Genomic DNA, 20,147 nt, shown 5'->3' with positions numbered 1-20,147 from the left:
CACATCTATTTCTTTAGACATCCATCAAAACAGAGTCTTTAGCTCATTTCATCTCGTTTCATCTGCATGACTTCAAACAGCTTATGTTTGTATTATACACTGCAGCTGAATGAAAATGTATAAAGATGACCGTTAACTTCTGGATCCATAGACAATGTAGTACTACTCACAGATTGATTCCAAGACTTGTACTGAGAGGTTAAGATGACTACAATCAACTGCCAGGATGTCAGACGTAGTAAACCTTAAGATCTGAAATGAAGTGATCTATTTGTGGCTCAGTGTGCACTCCAAGAACCCTGGCTGCTCACTCATGACAGCCTACATTCTATCCTTCCCTTATTCTCTACTTTATCTTTTTGATGTCATTTTGGAATTCAGAAGAATTCGCCCATGTGGAGAGCTGACTTTTTATTGACATATGAGATCGAGTATGTCTATGCAAATCATAAAAGGCTTGTCACTTTGATCGGATGTCACACATGACAGACTTTATGTCAAGAGAATACTATTCCACAAACGGAGTATTGGAAGAACAGCTTTGCTTCAGATGTTGGATCCATGTTGTTATCTACTTGGTCTACTTCCTCATCTGGCTATTGTCATCTACTTGGTCTACTTCCTCATCTGGCTATTGTCATCTACTTGGTCTACTTCCTCATCTGGCTATTGTCATCTACTTGGTCTACTTTCTCATCTGGCTAATTGTCCTCTACTTGGTCTACTTCCTCATCTGGCTAATTGTCATCTACTTGGTCTACTTCCTCATCGCCACTCAGTGTCCTGTGTCTTGGACGCTCTGGCATAAGTCATTCCTGACTGTGAGGTACTGGCCTAGTGCCAGATGGTACATTAGCGTATTTGACAATCTTCCTTCTTGGATTTTGATGTTATACCATTTATATTTGCCAAGGCAGATGTAGCACTCCGGAGCGTGATCTTTTGATTGATTCACTTCGAACCATGGGACTGGCAAAAGGGACATGGAGTGAACCTTTTGCTCATACTGTGAGAAGCCTGACTCATGTGACCTACCACTTATGGGAGGCCCAACCCAATGTTTATCCTGGTCACTCACTTTACAACCAAAGTAATGCTCATAGCATTGTTTTAAATGAGGGATGTGAAAGAGCGTTTGCCATATGAATGCCAATTCAAAGCAGATGCAGCAGAAAGACTTCGAACTATTTAGACAGATTTTCGGCATTGCAATGGTGGATGGGGTAACCAGCACAACAGTTGAATACACGAAAGCACAATCTGTCAATAGAGTGGAAAAGACACTGTGTACACGTTGAGTTCTACCCTGACACTGACAGACAGCTACGACTCAAAGAGTGGCCACTGTTTGAATGTCACAACATTTCCAGTCGGTGTTTCTGCAGGTCCCTGTTGGTGACTCATTCATCTAGCTTTCAAAAACAAGCTATTGTACTACACAAACAATGAAAATAGCTTTGTTGGTTAAACCTTTTGTTTGAAATACTCCGTTTGTGGAATAGTATTCTTCTGATGAATTGTCTATCATGTGTGACACCCGATCAAAGTGACAAGCTTTTTATGATTTGGATACACATACTCGATCCCATATGTCATTATAATCTCCACATGGCTGAATTCTTCTGAATTCCAAAATGACATCAGAAAGATAAAGTAGAGAATAAGGGAAGGATAGAATGTAGGCTGTCATGAGTGAGCAGCCAGGGTTCTTGGAGTGCACACTGAGCCACAAATAGATCACTTCATTTCAGATCTTAAGGTTTACTACGTCTGACATCCTGGCAGTTGATTGTAGTCATCTTAACCTCTCAGTACAAGTCTTGGAATCAATCTGTGAGTAGTACTACATTATCTATGGATCCAGAAGTTAACGGTCATCTTTATACATTTTCATTCAGCTGCAGTGTATAATACAAACATAAGCTGTTTGAAGTCATGCAGATGAAACGAGATGAAATGAGCTAAAGACTCTGTTTTGATGGATGTCTAAAGAAATAGATGTGTTTTAGGTTAGATGATTTATTTCGAGCCTCGTAATGTCTAATATAAATTCAACAGGAAACCATGAGAATCCTGAAGTCTAGGTGGGTCCTGGTGCCTTAATGGTGGCTTCAATGGTACTTGTAGTGGCCGTAGCTGTAGTAGACGGGACGGTAGTGGTAACCATATCCATAGCCATAACTTGGGTCAGCCTCGGGCTCTGGCTCGGCAGACCTCTTGTGGAGGGAGTGGTAGGAGGAAGGGCGATGGTACGAGTGGTAGCTGTACCTGGGGTAGTGGTGGTAGCCGTAGGAAGGTTCGGCTTCTGGTTCAGGTTCGGCAGACCTCTTGTGGTAGTGGTGACGGTAGTAGACAGGGTAATGGTAGGGTCGATGGTAACCATGACCATGGTAGGGCCGACTGGGCTCCGCCTCTCGCTTCTCAACTTCAGAAGCGCAAGCGGCAGCCGCCAGGAACACAATCACCTGAGGAAGGCAACACACTGGTGATAACTTGAGGCAGGAAAGACACTGGTGAGAACCTTAGTCAGATATCAAGCTAGTGATAACCTGAGGGAGGAATCACACTGGTGAGAACCTGAGGAAGGCTTCACACTGGTGAGAACCTGAGGAAGGCATCACACTGGTGAGAACCTGAGGAAGGCATCACACTGGTGAGAACCTGAGGAAGGCTTCACACTGGTGAGAACCTGAGGAAGGCTTCACACTGGTGAGAACCTGAGGAAGGCATCACACTGGTGAGAACCTGAGGAAGGCTTCACACTGGTGAGAATCTGAGGAAGGCATCACACTGGTGAGAACCTGAGGAAGGCATCACACTGGTGAGAATCTGAGGAAGGCATCACACTGGTGAGAACCTGAGGAAGACATCACACTGGTGAGAACCTGAGGAAGGCTTCACACTGGTGAGAACCTGAGGAAGGCATCACACTGGTGAGAACCTGAGGAAGGCATCACACTGGGGAGAATCCAATAATGAACTTCTTTGGCAGATTACTGAGGGATTGAGGGAAAGATACTTATGTCTTACCAAGTACTTCATGGCTTCTGGTGTGGCGAGGGACCAGGCTGATCTGGCGCTGTTGCTGGAGCTGCTGCCTTATATACCCCGCCCAGACCTTGAAGGGCAACAAGGGGTCGGGCGGGAGGCCGTCCGCTGGCGGAGAGTGGTGGGGAGGCGGAGTTGCTGCACCTCTCTATATGTAACACCATCTTGATTACCTCCTGTTTCCCTTTATATATATAATGCAGGAACTTCATATTATGTCCAAAATGGGTAAGTCACCGTTACAATATTTTTCCCTCCATTTTCTACCTGCTTCAAATCATTATTCTTAGATTATTCTGGTCCTTGACCTTGAACGAGGTCGTTACCCAAAGAGATAAAATAAAGCTTAGTTTGCTGGGTGTAATTATTCTGAACGTCGATCGTTGGTTTGGCCAACACCCAACCACCACTGCGTCAGGTTCACCACTGGAGCATTACCTGTAATTTTACCTCAGCTCTGGATGCGTCAGCTTGGCTGCTGCAACACCTCACTTAACTCCCTCCACCTACTCATGATATCTGCTACCTATTGCTCACCTGGGACTAACCTGGTTAATGGAACTTGTAGCTACACTCTGGTTATATAATGTGGAGTTCATAGCTATATACGACAGAATATCCTAATCAAAAATACATACGTTTTCCGGCAAGTGTCTGATTATTTGAACTGATCATTACTGACGTGTTGCCACATGATTTTCCTGGTCATAGCGTTATTAGCACTGTATGACCACGACTGATTTTGTCCAGTGAAGGACAAGGTTCAGTACTGTCACCATGGTTGTATGATCTGTACTATAATGAGGTAGTCCTGTTCTGTCTGTCAGTATAACAAATGCCGAGGAAGTTTCCAAAGCACGATAACTAACCCCCAAATATTTCTCCAAATAATTCATCCTTTTTCATGACACGACAGAAAGGTAAGATATCTTTTCGGAAAAATATGTTAATGTAGAATGGAAAAGTTGTGTCAGGAATATGGGACGTATCATGACGGAAATGATGTGTTTGAGTGGTTCAAATTACTGAGCAATGCCATTCCGCCACTCAGGCTGTGGTGGCCAAGGAGAGAGGGAATGGACGAGGTGAGTTATTATACTGTAGGCAGGGAAGGTCTATATGAAAGTGGTAAGGGTGAGTGTGATATCCAGGGTGGGACGATGTGGCGGTAGCGGTGCCAAAAGATGTGGCATCTCTCCGCAGGAATGAGTAGACAAGGAACCGGATGGACTGAATCTCCTAATGTTTCTATAAACAAGGCAGCACGTAAGGTGAGAGAGATTAGGTGATTGTGGCGCGCTGCTGAATTGTAGCAGAACAAAAGTAACTCGTGATGAAAACGTGAAATGGCTCAATTACTTCACTACACAGAAATACTTTGTATTACCGTAACGTGTGCTTTATTTTGGAACACCATGTTACACAAATACAAAAATCCACCATTAAAAAGAAAATGACACCTTTTAAACCACGTTAGATTCTCATGTCTTTCCCAACAACTACCACCCGTCCTTTCTTAAACCACAAGATCACGAATCTTAAAATATACATATGAATATTCTTTTCTTTATCTCTTATACATGATTTGGAAGACATAGCCTTATTGACGACTTCCTCCTGTGGCTGACGTCATTATAGTTGAAAGATAAACGTTATGTTTACATGGGATGATAGACTCTTTGATCCTCATATGGTAGTCAAAATCCCCCATATGAACCTCTCACAAGCTGGTGTTATGACGTTTATAAGAACAGTATTTCATGTCTCAGATGTAACGTTCCATTTCCTCATGACAATATATATATTCACGATGGTAGGATGACCTGGTCCAGCTACAGAGACGAAGACAAAGGTCCCTGAATGGTGTGTGGGCGAAGCTTTCAGGGTTAAGACTTAGTTGTATCAGCCAACGTGTGGCCATTATCTCCACAGCTAGCACTGTGGTGGGGACGATCTCATAGCTTGGTAGTTTTATCATAATAAACATGTACAGTAGCAACACTAGCTTCCTGGATGATATTCTATATATACCATTTGTTTGTCCATATTATCTACCTTATCTACAGGAACATACACTTCAGCAAATACTTATGAGACAAGTTGTCTGTTCTGTGTGACATTCGATACATGAGAACAGACATTATTCTTATGATTTGGATACACATACTTGATCTCATATGTCATTAAAATGTCAGCTCTCCACATGGCTGAATTCTTCTGAATTCCAAAATGACATCAAAAAGATAAAGTCGAGAATAAGGGAAGGATAGAATGTAGGCTGTTATGAGTGAGCAGCGGCGCAGGGTTCTTGGAGTGCACACTGAGCCACAAATGATCACATCATTTCTCTTCTTAATGTTTACTACATCTCAGACGTTCACTGTTGGTTGTAGTCGTTTGAACCTCTCAGTACAGGTCTGGCAATGAGTCTGTGAGTAGTATTACATTATTTTCGTGTCCAGAAATTAATAATCATCATTTTACACTTTCATTTTACTGCCTCTAGTAACGTGGTTGTAAGAAGATGGGCTAAAGACTTTATTGTGATGGATCTCAGAATAAATGAAGAAGTTTAAGGTGAGATAATTTATTTCGAGCCTCGTAATATCTAATATAAATTCAACAGGAAACCATGAGAATCCTGAAGTCTAGGTGGGTCCTGGTGCCCTAATGGTGGCTTCAATGGTACTTGTAGTGGCCGTAGCTGTAGTAGACGGGACGGTAGTGGTAACCATATCCATAGCCATAACTTGGGTCAGCCTCGGGCTCTGGCTCGGCTGACCTCTTGTGGAGGGAGTGGTAGGAGGAAGGGCGATGGTACGAGTGGTAGCTGTACCTGGGGTAGTGGTGGTAGCCGTAGGAAGGTTCGGCTTCTGGTTCAGGTTCGGCAGACCTCTTGTGGTGGTGGTGACGGTAGTAGACAGGGTAATGGTAGGGTCGATGGTAACCATGACCATGGTAGGGCCGACTGGGCTCCGCCTCTCGCTTCTCAACTTCAGAAGCGCAAGCGGCAGCCGCCAGGAACACAATCACCTGAGGAAGGCAACACACTGGTGATAACTTGAGGCAGGAAAGACACTGGTGAGAACCTTAGTCAGATATCAAGCTAGTGATAACCTGAGGGAGGAATCACACTGGTGAGAACCTGAGGAAGGCTTCACACTGGTGAGAACCTGAGGAAGGCATCACACTGGTGAGAACCTGAGGAAGGCATCACACTAGTGAGAACCTGAGGAAGGCTTCACACTGGTGAGAACCTGAGGAAGGCTTCACACTGGTGAGAACCTGAGGAAGGCATCACACTGGTGAGAACCTGAGGAAGGCTTCACACTGGTGAGAACCTGAGGAAGGCTTCACACTGGTGAGAACCTGAGGAAGGCATCACACTAGTGAGAACCTGAGGAAGGCTTCACACTGGTGAGAACCTGAGGAAGGCTTCACACTGGTGAGAACCTGAGGAAGGCATCACACTGGTGAGAACCTGAGGAAGGCTTCACACTGGTGAGAACCTGAGGAAGGCATCACACTGGTGAGAACCTGAGGAAGGCATCACACTAGTGAGAACCTGAGGAAGGCTTCACACTGGTGAGAACCTGAGGAAGGCTTCACACTGGTGAGAACCTGAGAAAGGCATCACACTGGTGAGAACCTGAGGAAGGCATCACACTGGTGAGAACCTGAGGAAGGCTTCACACTGGTGAGAACCTGAGGAAGGCTTCACACTGGTGAGAACCTGAGGAAGGCATCACACTGGTGAGAACCTGAGGAAGGCATCACACTGGTGAGAACCTGAGGAAGGCACCACACTGGTGAGAACCTGGGGAAGGCTTCACACTGGTGAGAACCTGAGGAAGGCATCACACTGGTGAGAACCTGAGGAAGGCATCACACTGGGGAGAATCCAAGAATGAACTCCTTTGACAGATTACTGAGAGATTGAGGGAAAGATACTTAAGTCTTACCAAGTACTTCATGGCTTCTGGTGTGGCGAGGGACCAGGCTGATCTGGCGCTGTTGCTGGAGCTGCTGCCTTATATACCCCGCCCAGACCTTGAAGGGCAACAAGGGGTCGGGCGGGAGGCCGTCCGCTGGTGGAGAGTGGTGGGGAGGCGGAGTTGCTGCACCTCTCTATATGTAACACCATCTTGATTACCTCCTGTTTCCCTTTATATATATAATGCAGGAACTTCATATTATGTCCAAAATGGGTAAGTCACCTTACAATATTTTTCCCTCCATTTTCTACCTGCTTCAAATCATTATTCTTAGATTATTCTGGTCCTTGACCTTGAACGAGGTCGTTACCCAAAGAGATAAAATAAAGCTTAGTTTGCTGGGTGTAATTATTCTGAACGTCGATCGTTGGTTTGGCCAACACCCAACCACCACTGCGTCAGGTTCACCACTGGAGCATTACCTGTAATTTTACCTCAGCTCTGGATGCGTCAGCTTGGCTGCTGCAACACCTCACTTAACTCCCTCCACCTACTCATGATATCTGCTACCTATTGCTCACCTGGGACTAACCTGGTTAATGGAACTTGTAGCTACACTCTGGTTATATAATGTGGAGTTCATAGTTATATACGACAGAATATCCTAATCAAAAATACATACGTTTTCCAGCAAGTGTCTGATCATTTGAACTGATCATTACTGACGTGTTGCCACATGATTTTCCTGGTCATAGCGTTATTAGCACTGTATGACCACGACTGATTTTGTCCAGTGAAGGACAAGGTTCAGTACTGTCACCATGGTTGTATGATCTGTACTATAATGAGGTAGTCCTGTTCTGTCTGTCAGTATAACAAATGCCGAGGAAGTTTCCAAAGCACGACAACTAACCCCCAAATATTTTTCCAAATAATTCATCCTTTTTCATGACACGACAGAAAGGTAAGATATCTTTTCGGAAAAATATGTTAATGTAGAATGGAAAAGTTGTGTCAGGAATATGGGACGTATCATGACGGAAATGATGTGTTTGAGTGGTTCAAATTACTGAGCAATGCCATTCCGCCATTCAGGGTGTGGTGGCCAAGGAGAGAGGGAATGGACGAGGTGAGTTATTATACTGTAGGCAGGGAAGGTCTATATGAAAGTGGTAAGGGTGAGTGTGATATCCAGGGTGGGACGATGTGGCGGTAGCGGTGCCAAAAGATGTGGCATCTCTCCGCAGGAATGAGTAGACAAGGAACCGTATGGACTGAATCTCCTAATGTTTCTATAAACAATGCAGCACGTAAGGTGAGAGAGATTGGGTGATTGTGGCGCGCTGCTAAATTGTAGAACAAAAGTGACTGGTGATGAAAACGTGAAATGGCTCAATTACTTCACTACACAGAAATACTTTGTATTACCGTAACGTGTCTTTTATTTTGGAACACCATGTTACACAAATACAAAAATCCACCATTAAAACGGAAATGACAACTTTTAAACCACGTCAGATTCTTATGTCTTTCCCAACAACTACCTCCCGTCCTTTCTTAAACCACAAGATCACGAATCTTAAAATATACATATGAATATTCTTTTCTTTATCTCTTATACATAATTTGGAAGACATAGCCTTATTGACGACTTCCTCCCGTGGCTGACGTCATTATAGTTGAAAGATAAACGTTATGTTTACATGGGATGATAGACTCTTTGATCCTCATACGGTCGTCAAAATCCCCCATATGAACCTCTCACAAGCTGGTGTTATGACGTTTATAAGAACAGTATTTCATGTCTCAGATGTAACGTTCCATTTCCTCATGACAATATATATATTCACGATGGTAGGATGACCTGGTCCAGCTACAGAGACGAAGACAAAGGTCCCTGAATGGTGTGTGGGCGAAGCTTTCAGGGTTAAGACTTAGTTGTATCAGCCAACGTGTGGCCATATCTCCACAGCTAACACTATGGTGGGGACGATCTCATAGCTTGGTAGTTTTATCATGAACATGTACAGTAGCAACACTAGCTTCCTGGATGATATTCTATATATACCATTTGTTTGTCCATATTATCTACCTTATCTACAGGAACATACACTTCAGCAAATACATATGAGACAAGTTGTCTGTTCTGTGTGACATTCGATACATGAGAACAGACATTATTTTTATGATTTGGATACACATACTCGATCTCATATGTCATTAAAATATCAGCTCTCCACATGGCTGAATTCTTCTGAATTCCAAAATGACATCAAAAAGATAAAGTCGAGAATAAGTGAAGGATAGAATGTAGGCTGTTATGAGTGAGCAGCGGCGCAGGGTTCTTGGAGTGCACACTGAGCCACAAATGATCACATCATTTCTCTTCTTAATGTTTACTACATCTCAGACGTTCACTGTTGGTTGTAGTCGTTTGAACCTCTCAGTACAGGTCTGGCAATGAGTCTGTGAGTAGTATTACATTATCTTCGTGTCCAGAAATTAATAATCATCATTTTACACTTTCATTTTACTGCCTCTAGTAACGTAGTTGTAAGAACATGGGCTAAAGACTTTATTGTGATGGTTCTCAGAATAAATGAAGAAGTTTAAGGTAGATAATTTATTTCGAGCCTCGTATATCTAATATAAATTCAACAGGAAACCATGAGAATCCTGAAGTCTAGGTGGGTCCTGGTGCCCTAATGGTGGCTTCAATGGTACTTGTAGTGGCCGTAGCTGTAGTAGACGGGACGGTAGCGGTAACCATATCCATAGCCATAACTTGGGTCAGCCTCGGGCTCTGGCTCGGCTGACCTCTTGTGGAGGGAGTGGTAGGAGGAAGGGCATGGACGAGTGTAGCTTACTGGGTAGGTGGTAGCTGGTAGCCTGGGGATTTAGGAGTGGTGGGGGTGTAGAGTGTACTGTACGGGTAGAGGTGTACCGTAGGAGGTTCGGCTTCTGGTTCAGGTTCGGCAGACCTCTTGTGGTGTGGTGACGGTAGTAGACAGGGTAATGGTAGGGTCGATGGTAACCATGACCATGGTAGGGCCGACTGGGCTCCGCCTCTCGCTTCTCAACTTCAGAAGCGCAAGCGGCAGCCGCCAGGAACACAATCACCTGAGGAAGGCAACACACTGGTGATAACTTGAGGCAGGAAAGACACTGGTGAGAACCTTAGTCAGATATCAAGCTAGTGATAACCTGAGGGGGAATCACACTGGTGAGAACCTGAGGAAGGCTCACACTGGTGAGAACCTGAGGAAGGCTTCACACTGGTGAGAACCTGAGGAAGGCATCACACTAGTGAGAACTGAGGAAGGCTTCACACTGGTGAGAACCTGAGGAAGGCTTCACACTGGTGAGAACCTGAGGATAGGCAATCACACTGGTGAGAACCTGAGGAAGGCTTCACACTGGTGAGAACCTGAGGAAGGCTTCACACTGGTGAGAACCTGAGGAAGGCATGTCACACTAGTGAGAACCTGAGGAAGGCTTCACACTGGTGAGGAGACCTGAGGAAGGCTCACACTTGGGGAAAACCTGAGGAAGGCAGTCCACTGGTGGAGACTGAGGAAGGCTCACACTGGTTAGAACCTAGGAAGGCATCACACTGGTGAGAACCTGAGGAAGGCATCACACTAGTGAGAACCTGAGGAAGGCTTCACACTGGTGAGAACCTGAGGAAGGCTTCACACTGGTGAGAACCTGAGAAAGGCATCACACTGGTGAGAACCTGAGGAAGGCATCACACTGGTGAGAACCTGAGGAAGGCTTCACACTGGTGAGAACCTGAGGAAGGCTTCACACTGGTGAGAACCTGAGGAAGGCATCACACTGGTGAGAACCTGAGGAAGGCATCACACTGGTGAGAACCTGAGGAAGGCACCACACTGGTGAGAACCTGGGGAAGGCTTCACACTGGTGAGAACCTGAGGAAGGCATCACACTGGTGAGAACCTGAGGAAGGCATCACACTGGGGAGAATCCAAGAATGAACTCCTTTGACAGATTACTGAGAGATTGAGGGAAAGATACTTAAGTCTTACCAAGTACTTCATGGCTTCTGGTGTGGCGAGGGACCAGGCTGATCTGGCGCTGTTGCTGGAGCTGCTGCCTTATATACCCCGCCCAGACCTTGAAGGGCAACAAGGGGTCGGGCGGGAGGCCGTCCGCTGGTGGAGAGTGGTGGGGAGGCGGAGTTGCTGCACCTCTCTATATGTAACACCATCTTGATTACCTCCTGTTTCCCTTTATATATATAATGCAGGAACTTCATATTATGTCCAAAATGGGTAAGTCACCTTTACAATATTTTTCCCTCCATTTTCTACCTGCTTCAAATCATTATTCTTAGATTATTCTGGTCCTTGACCTTGAACGAGGTCGTTACCCAAAGAGATAAAATAAAGCTTAGTTTGCTGGGTGTAATTATTCTGAACGTCGATCGTTGGTTTGGCCAACACCCAACCACCACTGCGTCAGGTTCACCACTGGAGCATTACCTGTAATTTTACCTCAGCTCTGGATGCGTCAGCTTGGCTGCTGCAACACCTCACTTAACTCCCTCCACCTACTCATGATATCTGCTACCTATTGCTCACCTGGGACTAACCTGGTTAATGGAACTTGTAGCTACACTCTGGTTATATAATGTGGAGTTCATAGTTATATACGACAGAATATCCTAATCAAAAATACATACGTTTTCCACAAGTGTCTGATCATTTGAATGATCATTACTGACGTGTTGCCACATGATTTTCCTGGTCATAGCGTTATTAGCACTGTATGACCACGACTGATTTTGTCCAGTGAAGGACAAGATTCAGTACTGTCACCATGGTTGTATGATCTGTCTATAATGAGGTAGTCCTGTTCTGTCTGTCAGTATAACAAATGCCGAGGAAGTTTCCAAAGCACGACAACTAACCCCCAAATATTTCTCCAAATAATTCATCCTTTTTCATGACACGACAGAAAGGTACGATATCTTTTCGGAAAAATATGTTAATGTAGAATGGAAAAGTTGTGTCAGGATATGGGACGTATCATGACGGAAATGATGTGTTTGAGTGGTTCAAATTACTGAGCAATGCCATTCCGCCATTCAGGTGTGGTGGCCAAGGAGAGAGGGAATGGACGAGGTGAGTTATTATACTGTAGGCAGAGAAGGTCTATATGAAAGTGGTAAGGGTGAGTGTGATATCCAGGATGGGACGATGTGGCGGTAGCGGTGCCAAAAGATGTGGCATCTCTCCGTAGGAATGAGTAGACAAGGAACCGGATGGACTGAATCTCCTAATTTTTCTATACACAAAGCAGCACGTAAGGTGAGAGAGATTGGGTGATTGTGGCGCGCTGCTAAATTGTAGGAGAACAAAAGTGACTGGTGATGAAAACGTGAAATGGCTCAATCACTTCACTACACAGAAATACTTTGTATTACCGTAACGTGTCTTTTATTTTGGAACACCATGTTACACAAATACAAAAATCCACCATTAAAACGGAAAATGACAACTTTTAAACCACGTCAGATTCTTATGTCTTTCCAGCAACTACCATCCCGTCCTTTCTTAAACCACAAGATCACGAATCTTAAAATATACATATGAATATTCTTTTCTTTATCTCTTATACATAATTTGGAAGACATAGCCTTATTGACGACTTCCTCCCGTGGCTGACGTCATTATAGTTGAAAGATAAACGTTATGTTTACATGGGATGATAAACTCTTTGATCCTCATACGGTCGTCAAAATCCCCCATATGAACCTCTCACAAGCTGGTGTTATGACGTTTATAAGAACAGTATTTCATGTCTCAGATGTAACGTTCCATTTCCTCATGACAATATATATATTCACGATGGTAGGATGACCTGGTCCAGCTACAGAGACGAAGACAAAGGTCCCTGAATGGTGTGTGGGCGAAGCTTTCAGGGTTAAGACTTAGTTGTATCAGCCAACGTGTGGCCACAGTCTCCACAGCTAACACTATGGTGGGGACGATCTCATAGCTTGGTAGTTTTATCATGAACATGTACAGTAGCAACACTAGCTTCCTGGATGATATTCTATATATACCATTTGTTTGTCCATATTATCTACCTTATCTACAGGAACATACACTTCAGCAAATACATATGAGACAAGTTGTCTGTTCTGTGTGACATTCGATACATGAGAACAGACATTATTTTTATGATTTGGATACACATACTCGATCTCATATGTCATTAAAATTCACTCTCCACATGGCTGAATTCTTCTGAATTCCAAAATGACATCAAAAGATAAAGTCGAGAATAAGGAAGGATAGAATGTAGGCTGTTATGAGTGAGCAGCGGCGCAGGGTTCTTGGAGTGCACACTGAGCCACAAATGATCACATCATTTCTCTTCTTAATGTTTACTACATCTCAGACGTTCACTGTTGGTTGTAGTCGTTTGAACCTCTCAGTACAGTCTGGCAATGATCTGTGAGTAGTATTACATTATCTTCGTGTCCAGAAATTAATAATCATCATTTTACACTTTCATTTTACTGCCTCTAGTAACGTAGTTTGTAAGAACATGGGCTAAAGACTTTATTGTGATGGTTCTCAGAATAAATGAAGAAGTTTAAGGTTAGATAATTTATTTCGAGCCTCGTAATATCTAATATAAATTCAACAGGAAACCATGAGAATCCTGAAGTCTAGGTGGGTCCTGGTGCCCTAATGGTGGCTTCAATGGTACTTGTAGTGGCCGTAGCTGTAGTAGACGGGACGGTAGTGGTAACCATATCCATAGCCATAACTTGGGTCAGCCTCGGGCTCTGGCTCAGCAGACCTCTTGTGGAGGGAGTGGTAGGAGGAAGGGCGATGGTACGAGTGGTAGCTGTACCTGGGGTAGTGGTGGTAGCCGTATGAAGGTTCAGCTTCTGGCTCGGCAGACCTCTTGTGGAGGGAGTGGTAGGAGGAAGGGCGATGGTACGAGTGGTAGCTGTACCTGGGGTAGTGGTGGTAGCCGTAGGAAGGTTCGGCTTCTGGTTCAGGTTCGGCAGACCTCTTGTGGTAGTGGTGACGGTAGTAGACAGGGTAATGGTAGGGTCGATGGTAACCATGACCATGGTAGGGCCGACTGGGCTCCGCCTCTCGCTTCTCAACTTCAGAAGCGCAGCGGCAGCCGCCAGGAACACAATCACCTGAGGAAGGCAACACACTGGTGATAACTTGAGGCAGGAAAGACACTGGTGAGAACCTTAGTCAGATATCAAGCTAGTGATAACCTGAGGAAGACTTCACACTGGTGAGAACCTGAGGAAGGCATCACACTGGTGAGAACCTGAGGAAGGCTTCACACTGGTGAGAACCTGAGGAAGGCATCACACTGGTGAGAACCTGAGGAAGGCATCACACTGGTGAGAACCTGAGGAAGGCATCACACTGGTGAAACTGAGGAAGGCTCACACTGGTGAGAACTAGGAAGCATCACACTGGTGAGAACCTGGAAGGTAATGGGACTAGAAGTCACACTGGGGAGAATCCAAGAATGAACTTCTTTGGCAGATTACTGAGGGATTGAGGGAAAGATACTTATGTCTTACCAAGTACTTCATGGCTTCTGGTGTGGCGAGGGACCAGGCTGATCTGGCGCTGTTGCTGGAGCTGCTGCCTTATATACCCCGCCCAGACCTTGAAGGGCAACAAGGGGTCGGGCGGGAGGCCGTCCGCTGGCGGGGAGTGGTGGGGAGGCGGAGTTGCTGCACCTCTCTATATGTAACACCATCTTGATTACCTCCTGTTTTCCTTTATATATATAATGCAGGAACTTCATATTATGTCCAAAATGGGTAAGTCACCTTTACAATATTTTTCCCTCCATTTTCTACCTGCTTCAAATCATTATTCTTAGATTATTCTGGTCCTTGACCTTGAACGAGGTCGTTACCCAAAGAGATAAAATAAAGCTTAGTTTGCTGGGTGTAATTATTCTGAACGTCGATCGTTGGTTTGGCCAACACCCAACCACCACTGCGTCAGGTTCACCACTGGAGCATTACCTGTAATTTTACCTCAGCTCTGGATGCGTCAGCTTGGCTGCTGCAACACCTCACTTAACTCCCTCCACCTACTCATGATATCTGCTACCTATTGCTCACCTGGGACTAACCTGGTTAATGGAACTTGTAGCTACACTCTGGTTATATAATGTGGAGTTCATTGTTATATACGACAGAATATTCTAATCAAAAATACATACGTTTTCCAACAAGTGTCTGATCATTTGAATTGATCATTACTGACGTGTTGCCACATGATTTTCCTGGTCATAGCGTTATTAGCACTGTATGACCACGAATGATTTTGTCCAGTGAAGGACAAGATTCAGTACTGTCACCATGGTTGTATGATCTGTGCTATAATGAGGTAGTCCTGTTCTGTCTGTCAGTATAACAGATGCCGAGGAAGTTTCCAAAGCACGACAACTAACCCCCAAATATTTCTCCAAATAATTCATCCTTTTTCATGGCACGATAGAAAGGTACGATATCTTTTCGGGAAAATAAGTTAATGTAGAGTGGAAAACTTGTGTCAGGAGTATGGGACGTATCATGACGGAAATGATGTGTTTGAGTGTTTCAAATTGCTGAGCAATGCCATTCCGCCATTCAGGCTATGGTGGCCAAGGAGAGAGGGAATGGACGAGGTGAGTTATTATACTGTAGGCAGAGAAGGACTATATGAAGGTGGTAAGGGTGAGTAAGATAGCCAGGATGGGACGACGTGGCGGTAGCGGTGCCAAAAGATGTGGCATCTCTCCGTAGGAATGAGTAGACAAGGAACCGGATGGACTGAATCTCCTAATTTTTCTATACACAAAGCAGCACGTAAGGTGAGAGAGATTGGGTGATTGTGGCGCGCTGCTAAATTGTAGCAGAACAAAAGTGACTGGTGATGAAAACGTGAAATGGCTCAATCACTTCACTACACAGAAATACTTTGTATTACCGTAACGTGTGTTTTATTTTGGAACACCATGTTACACAAATACAAAACACCACCATTAAAAAGAAAATGACACCTTTTAAACCACGTCAGATTCTTATGTCTTTCGCAGCAACTACCACCCGTCCTTTCTTAAACCACAAGATCACGAATCTTAAAATATACATATGAATATTCTTTTCTTTATCTCTTATACATAATTTGGAAGACATAGCCTTATTGACGACTTCCTCCCGTGGCTGACGTCATTATAGTTGAAAGATAAACGTTATGTTTACATGGGATGATAAACTCTTTGATCCTCATACGGTCGTCAAAATCCCCCATATGAACCTCTCACAAGCTGGTGTTATGACGTTTATAAGAACAGTATTTCATGTCTCAGATGTAAAGTTCCATTTCCTCATGACAATATATATATTCATGATGGTAGGATGACCTGGTCCAGCTACAGAGACGAAGACAAAGGTCCCTGAATGGTGTGTGGGCGAAGCTTTCAGGGTTAAGACTTAGTTGTATCAGCCAACGTGTGGCCATTATCTCCACAGCTAACACTATGGTGGGGACGATCTCATAGCTTGGTAGTTTTATCATAATAAACATGTACAGTAGCAACACTAGCTTCCTGGATGATATTCTATATATACCATTTGTTTGTCCATATTATCTACCTTATCTACAGGAACATACACTTCAGCAAATACTTATGAGACAAGTTGTCTGTTCTGTGTGACATTCGATACATGAGAACAGACATTATTTTTATGATTTGGATACACATACTCGATCTCTTATGTCGTTAAAGTGTCAGCTCTCAAGTTGGCTGAATTCTTCTGAATTCCAAAATGACATCAAAAAGATAAAGTCGAGAATAAGGGAAGGATAGAATGTAGGCTGTTATGAGTGAGCAGCGGCGCAGGGTTCTTGGAGTGCACACTGAGCCACAAATGATCACATCATTTCTCTTCTTAATGTTTACTACATCTCAGACGTTCACTGTTGGTTGTAGTCGTTTGAACCTCTCAGTACAGGTCTGGCAATGAGTCTGTGAGTAGTATTACATTATCTTCGTGTCCAGAAATTAATAATCATCATTTTACACTTTCATTTTACTGCCTCTAGTAACGTGGTTGTAAGAAGATGGGCTAAAGACTTTATTGTGATGGATCTCAGAATAAATGAGATGTTTAAGGTGAGATAATTTATTTCGAGCCTCGTAATGTCTAATATAAATTCAACAGGAAACCATGAGAATCCTGAAGTCTAGGTGGGTCCTGGTGCCCTAATGGTGTCTTCAATGGTACTCGTAGTGGCCGTAGCTGTAGTAGACGGGACGGTAGTGGTAACCATATCCATAGCCATAACTTGGGTCAGCCTCGGGCTCTGGCTCGGCAGACCTCTTGTGGAGGGAGTGGTAGGAGGAAGGGCGATGGTACGGTGGGGTGGGGAGAGGCAGCTCTGGTGAGCTTGTGGGAGGGAGGGTGTACGGTGGTAGCTGTATGGGTGTGTGAGCCGTAGGAAGGTTCGGCTTCTGGTTCAGGTTCGGCAGACCTCTTGTGGTAGTGGTGACGGTAGTAGACAGGGTAATGGTAGGGTCGATGGTAACCATGACCATGGTAGGGCCGACTGGGCTCCGCCTCTCGCTTCTCAACTTCAGAAGCGCAAGCGGCAGCCGCCAGGAACACAATCACCTGAGGAAGGCAACACACTGGTGATAACTTGAGGCAGGAAAGACACTGGTGAGAACCTTAGTCAGATATCAAGCTAGTGATAACCTGAGGGAGGAATCACACTGGTGAGAACCTGAGGAAGGCATCACACTGGTGAGTCTGAGCTAACGGTGAGAACCCGAGGAAGGCATCACACTGGTGAGAACCTGAGGAAGGCATCACACTGGTGAGAACCTGAGGAAGGCATCACACTGGTGAGAACCTGAGGAAGGCATCACACTGGTGAGAACCTGAGGAAGGCATCACACTGGTGAGAACCTGAGGAAGGCATCACACTGGTGAGAACCTGAGGAAGGCATCACACTGGTGAGAACCTGAGGAAGGCATCACACTGGGGAGAATCCAAGAATGAACTTCTTTGGCAGATTACTGAGGGATTGAGGGAAAGATACTTATGTCTTACCAAGTACTTCATGGCTTCTGGTGTGGCGAGGGACCAGGCTGATCTGGCGCTGTTGCTGGAGCTGCTGCCTTATATACCCCGCCCAGACCTTGAAGGGCAACAAGGGGTCGGGCGGGAGGCCGTCTGCAGGCCCGGGTGTGGGTGAGGAAGTGGGAGGCCGTCCGCAAGTGGTGGTGTGGGAGACTTGTTGGAGGTGGGGAGGCCAAGTTGCTGCCACACCTTATCCCTGTGACTTTCTCATACTCCTGTGTTGTATATCATCCATGTGGTGGGAACTTCGTGGTGCGTCCACATGTTGGTGAATCACCTTTACATTCTTGTGTTCTACTGTGAGTTTTGTCTCCCAAGAAGGAAATCGAGATTCAGTCAGGTAAGCTCAAATTGCAAGAAGAAGCATTACGACACCCGGTTGTGCGTTCGTCATTTCCCTCGACCTTAGTGCTACAAAAAGCCACACATACACACACAAACACACACAAAACCACCACGTTAGGTTCATCACTGGAGCATTACCTGTAATTTTCTCTAAGCTCTGGATGCGACAGCTTGACTTGCTGGTACACCTCACTTAACTCCCTCCACCTACTCATAATACCTGGGGCACGACTCTCTGAGTGAGATATGAGGTGAGGCCGTTCACTGCCGGCACCATATTTAAGTAGACTATGACATATCACAGATAGCCACAGTTTGAACGTGCATGTGGTCCATGAAGATCACAGATAGCCACAGTTTGAACGTGCATGTGGTCCATGAAGATCACAGATAGCCACAGTTTGAACGTGCATGTGGTCCATGAAGATCACAGATAGCCACAGTTTGAACGTGCATGTGGTCCATGAAGATCACAGATAGCCACAGTTTGAACGTGCATGTGGTCCATGAAGATCACAGATAGCCACAGTTTGAACGTGCATGTGGTCCATGAAGATCACAGATAGCCACAGTTTGAACGTGCATGTGGTCCATGAAGATCACAGATAGCCACAGTTTGAACGTGCATGTGGTCCATGAAGATCACAGATAGCCACAGTTTGAACGTGCATGTGGTCCATGAAGATCACAGATAGCCACAGTTTGAACGTGCATGTGGTCCATGCAGATCACAGATAGCCACAGTTTGAACGTGCATGTGGTCCATGAAGATCACAGATAGCCACAGTTTGAACGTATGAGTATGACGAGACCCCGTGAACCTAATGAGTCGATTATGGACCCTCATTCTCCCGGGCATGGAGCGCATGAGGCTTGACCAAACTGTCATCGGTACGCCACCTCAATCCTCATGACCTCCTCAGCGTTTATCCTTCGGTGCGTCTTGGCTTGACCGTCTCCCTCCCTCGTCTTGGCTTGACCGTCCCTCCTGCGTCTTGGCTTGACCGTCCCTGTCCCTCGTCTTGGCTTGACCGTCTCCCTCCCGCCCGCGTCTTGGCTTGACCGTCTCCCTCCCGCGTCTTGGCTTGACCGTCCCTCCCGCGTCTTGGCTTGACCGTCTCCCTCCCTCGTCTTGGCTTGACCGTCCCTCCCTCGTCTTGGCTTGACCGTCCCTCCCTCGTCTTGGCTTGACCGTCTCCCTCCCTCGTCTTGGCTTGACCGTCCCTCCCGCGTCTTGGCTTGACCGTCCCTCCCCGTCTTGGCTTGACCGTCTCCCTCCCGCGTCTTGGCTTGACCGTCTCCCTCCCGTCATTGGCTTGACCGTTCCCTCCGCGTCTTGGCTTGACCGTCCCTCCGCGTCTTGGCTTGACCGTCTCCCTCCCGCGTCTTGGCTTGACCGTCCCTCCCTCGTCTTGGCTTGACCGTCCCTCCAGCGTCTTGGCTTGACCGTCCCTCCCGTCTTGCTGACCGTCCCTCCGTTGGCTTGACCGTCCCTCCCGCGTCTTGGCTTGACCGTCCCTCCCGCGTCTTGGCTTGACCGTCCCTCCCGCGTCTTGGCTTGACCGTCCCTCCCGCGTCTTGGCTTGACCGTCCCTCCCGTCGGTTCCTTGGCTTGACCGTCCCTCCCTCGTCTTGGCTTGACCGTCCCTCCCTCGTCTTG

General features: G+C 45.6%; 1 protein-coding gene across 1 annotated transcript; it reads right to left on the bottom strand.

Annotated features, from left to right (window-relative positions):
• Positions 1 to 2,003: 2,003 nt before the first annotated feature.
• On the bottom strand, positions 2,004 to 15,194 carry LOC139754447 (uncharacterized). The gene is made up of 11 exons (XM_071671721.1): positions 15,144 to 15,194; positions 14,578 to 14,743; positions 13,980 to 14,175; positions 13,720 to 13,874; positions 11,033 to 11,158; positions 10,516 to 10,607; positions 9,928 to 10,103; positions 7,011 to 7,071; positions 5,730 to 6,081; positions 3,031 to 3,098; positions 2,004 to 2,465 (listed from the first exon to the last, which is right to left on the bottom strand). The coding sequence occupies exons 1-11, from the start codon at positions 15,192 to 15,194 to the stop codon at positions 2,112 to 2,114; spliced, it is 1,797 nt and encodes a 598-aa protein (XP_071527822.1). The 3' UTR covers positions 2,004 to 2,111.
• Between the last annotated feature and the right edge of the window lie 4,953 nt (positions 15,195 to 20,147).

The sequence above is a fragment of the Panulirus ornatus genome, chromosome 17 (assembly GCF_036320965.1).
Source record: "Panulirus ornatus isolate Po-2019 chromosome 17, ASM3632096v1, whole genome shotgun sequence".
NCBI lineage: Eukaryota > Metazoa > Arthropoda > Malacostraca > Decapoda > Palinuridae > Panulirus > Panulirus ornatus.
Note: the sequence above shows the minus strand (reverse complement) of the source record. Positions and strands in the feature narration are given on the sequence as shown.

What these genes read in the sequence shown, in the direction of transcription:
- LOC139754447 (XM_071671721.1), bottom strand. Translation starts at nt 15,194, where the DNA reads ATGAACTCCACATTATATAACCAGAGTGTAGCTACAAGTTCCATTAAC. An exon ending in CTACAAGTTCCATTAACCAG is followed by an intron (nt 14,744 to 15,143) that starts GTTAGTCCCAGG and finishes TGTTACATATAG; the next exon opens with AGAGGTGCAGCAACTCCGCC. An exon ending in CAGAAGCCATGAAGTACTTG is followed by an intron (nt 14,176 to 14,577) that starts GTAAGACATAAG and finishes TGCCTTCCTCAG; the next exon opens with GTGATTGTGTTCCTGGCGGC.